General features: G+C 28.3%; 2 protein-coding genes across 2 annotated transcripts in view; both read left to right on the forward strand.

Moving 5' to 3' along the window:
• The window catches only part of LOC108690970 (CCR4-NOT transcription complex subunit 6-like), a 518,522-nt gene that overhangs the window by 123,186 nt on the left and 394,581 nt on the right, over positions 1–755 (forward strand). The gene's annotated exons all lie outside the window — the stretch shown is intronic.
• On the forward strand, positions 7–698 carry LOC108690969 (cytochrome P450 6B1). The gene is made up of 2 exons (XM_018198526.1): positions 7–370; positions 444–698. The coding sequence occupies exons 1-2, from the start codon at positions 35–37 to the stop codon at positions 453–455; spliced, it is 348 nt and encodes a 115-aa protein (XP_018054015.1). The 5' UTR covers positions 7–34; the 3' UTR covers positions 456–698.

Consider the following 755-nt stretch of genomic DNA (forward strand, 5'->3'; position numbering starts at 1 on the left):
TTTAATTATGAAGATTCTATTATAGATACTGAAAATGAGGGAAATTTTGGAAATTTTATGCGGAATTATTGTTCTCATCTTTGTCTTTTATTATTATTACAAATTGAAGTTTGATTTCTGGAAAAAACGTGGAATACCTGGACCTAAACCCATAATATATTTTGGCACGGCAAAGGACATTATATTACAAAAAAAATTACTTAAGGAACGTTATAAGGAAATATATGATGAATATAAATATGTATCACTAGTAGGACTCTTTATTAAAACACAACCAATCTTAATGATAAAAGATCCCACTTTGATCAAAGATGTTATGATCACAGACAGTATGATATTTACAGGACGTGGTGTTCCTTATTCCAAAAAGGTATTTAAAGTAAGATAGGTGGCTCAGTAATCACGTTAACCAATGTTTGACTTTACAAATTTATATTTTTCAGAATGAAAAGTGAGTGACTGTTACTTTAGGTTATTTTAAATCATTTCAATTTTTTATGACGAATAAAAACGTCACTCTAAAACTTCTTACACCTACTGCCATTGTTGAGAAAATCCTTCGTAAAAATTAAAAGGCGCAAATGTACAAGTTATTGCTATGCCAAACTAATGGTTTGCCCAATAATCGTCATGAGTATGTCCCACAAATCGACAAATCGACATACGTTTAACTATCGCACACACGATAGAATGATTCAGATACAAAAATTAATATATATATATATTGTATATATATATATATATAATAATTATAT

Source organism: Atta colombica, unplaced genomic scaffold (assembly GCF_001594045.1).
Source record: "Atta colombica isolate Treedump-2 unplaced genomic scaffold, Acol1.0 scaffold38, whole genome shotgun sequence".
Classification (NCBI taxonomy): domain Eukaryota; kingdom Metazoa; phylum Arthropoda; class Insecta; order Hymenoptera; family Formicidae; genus Atta; species Atta colombica.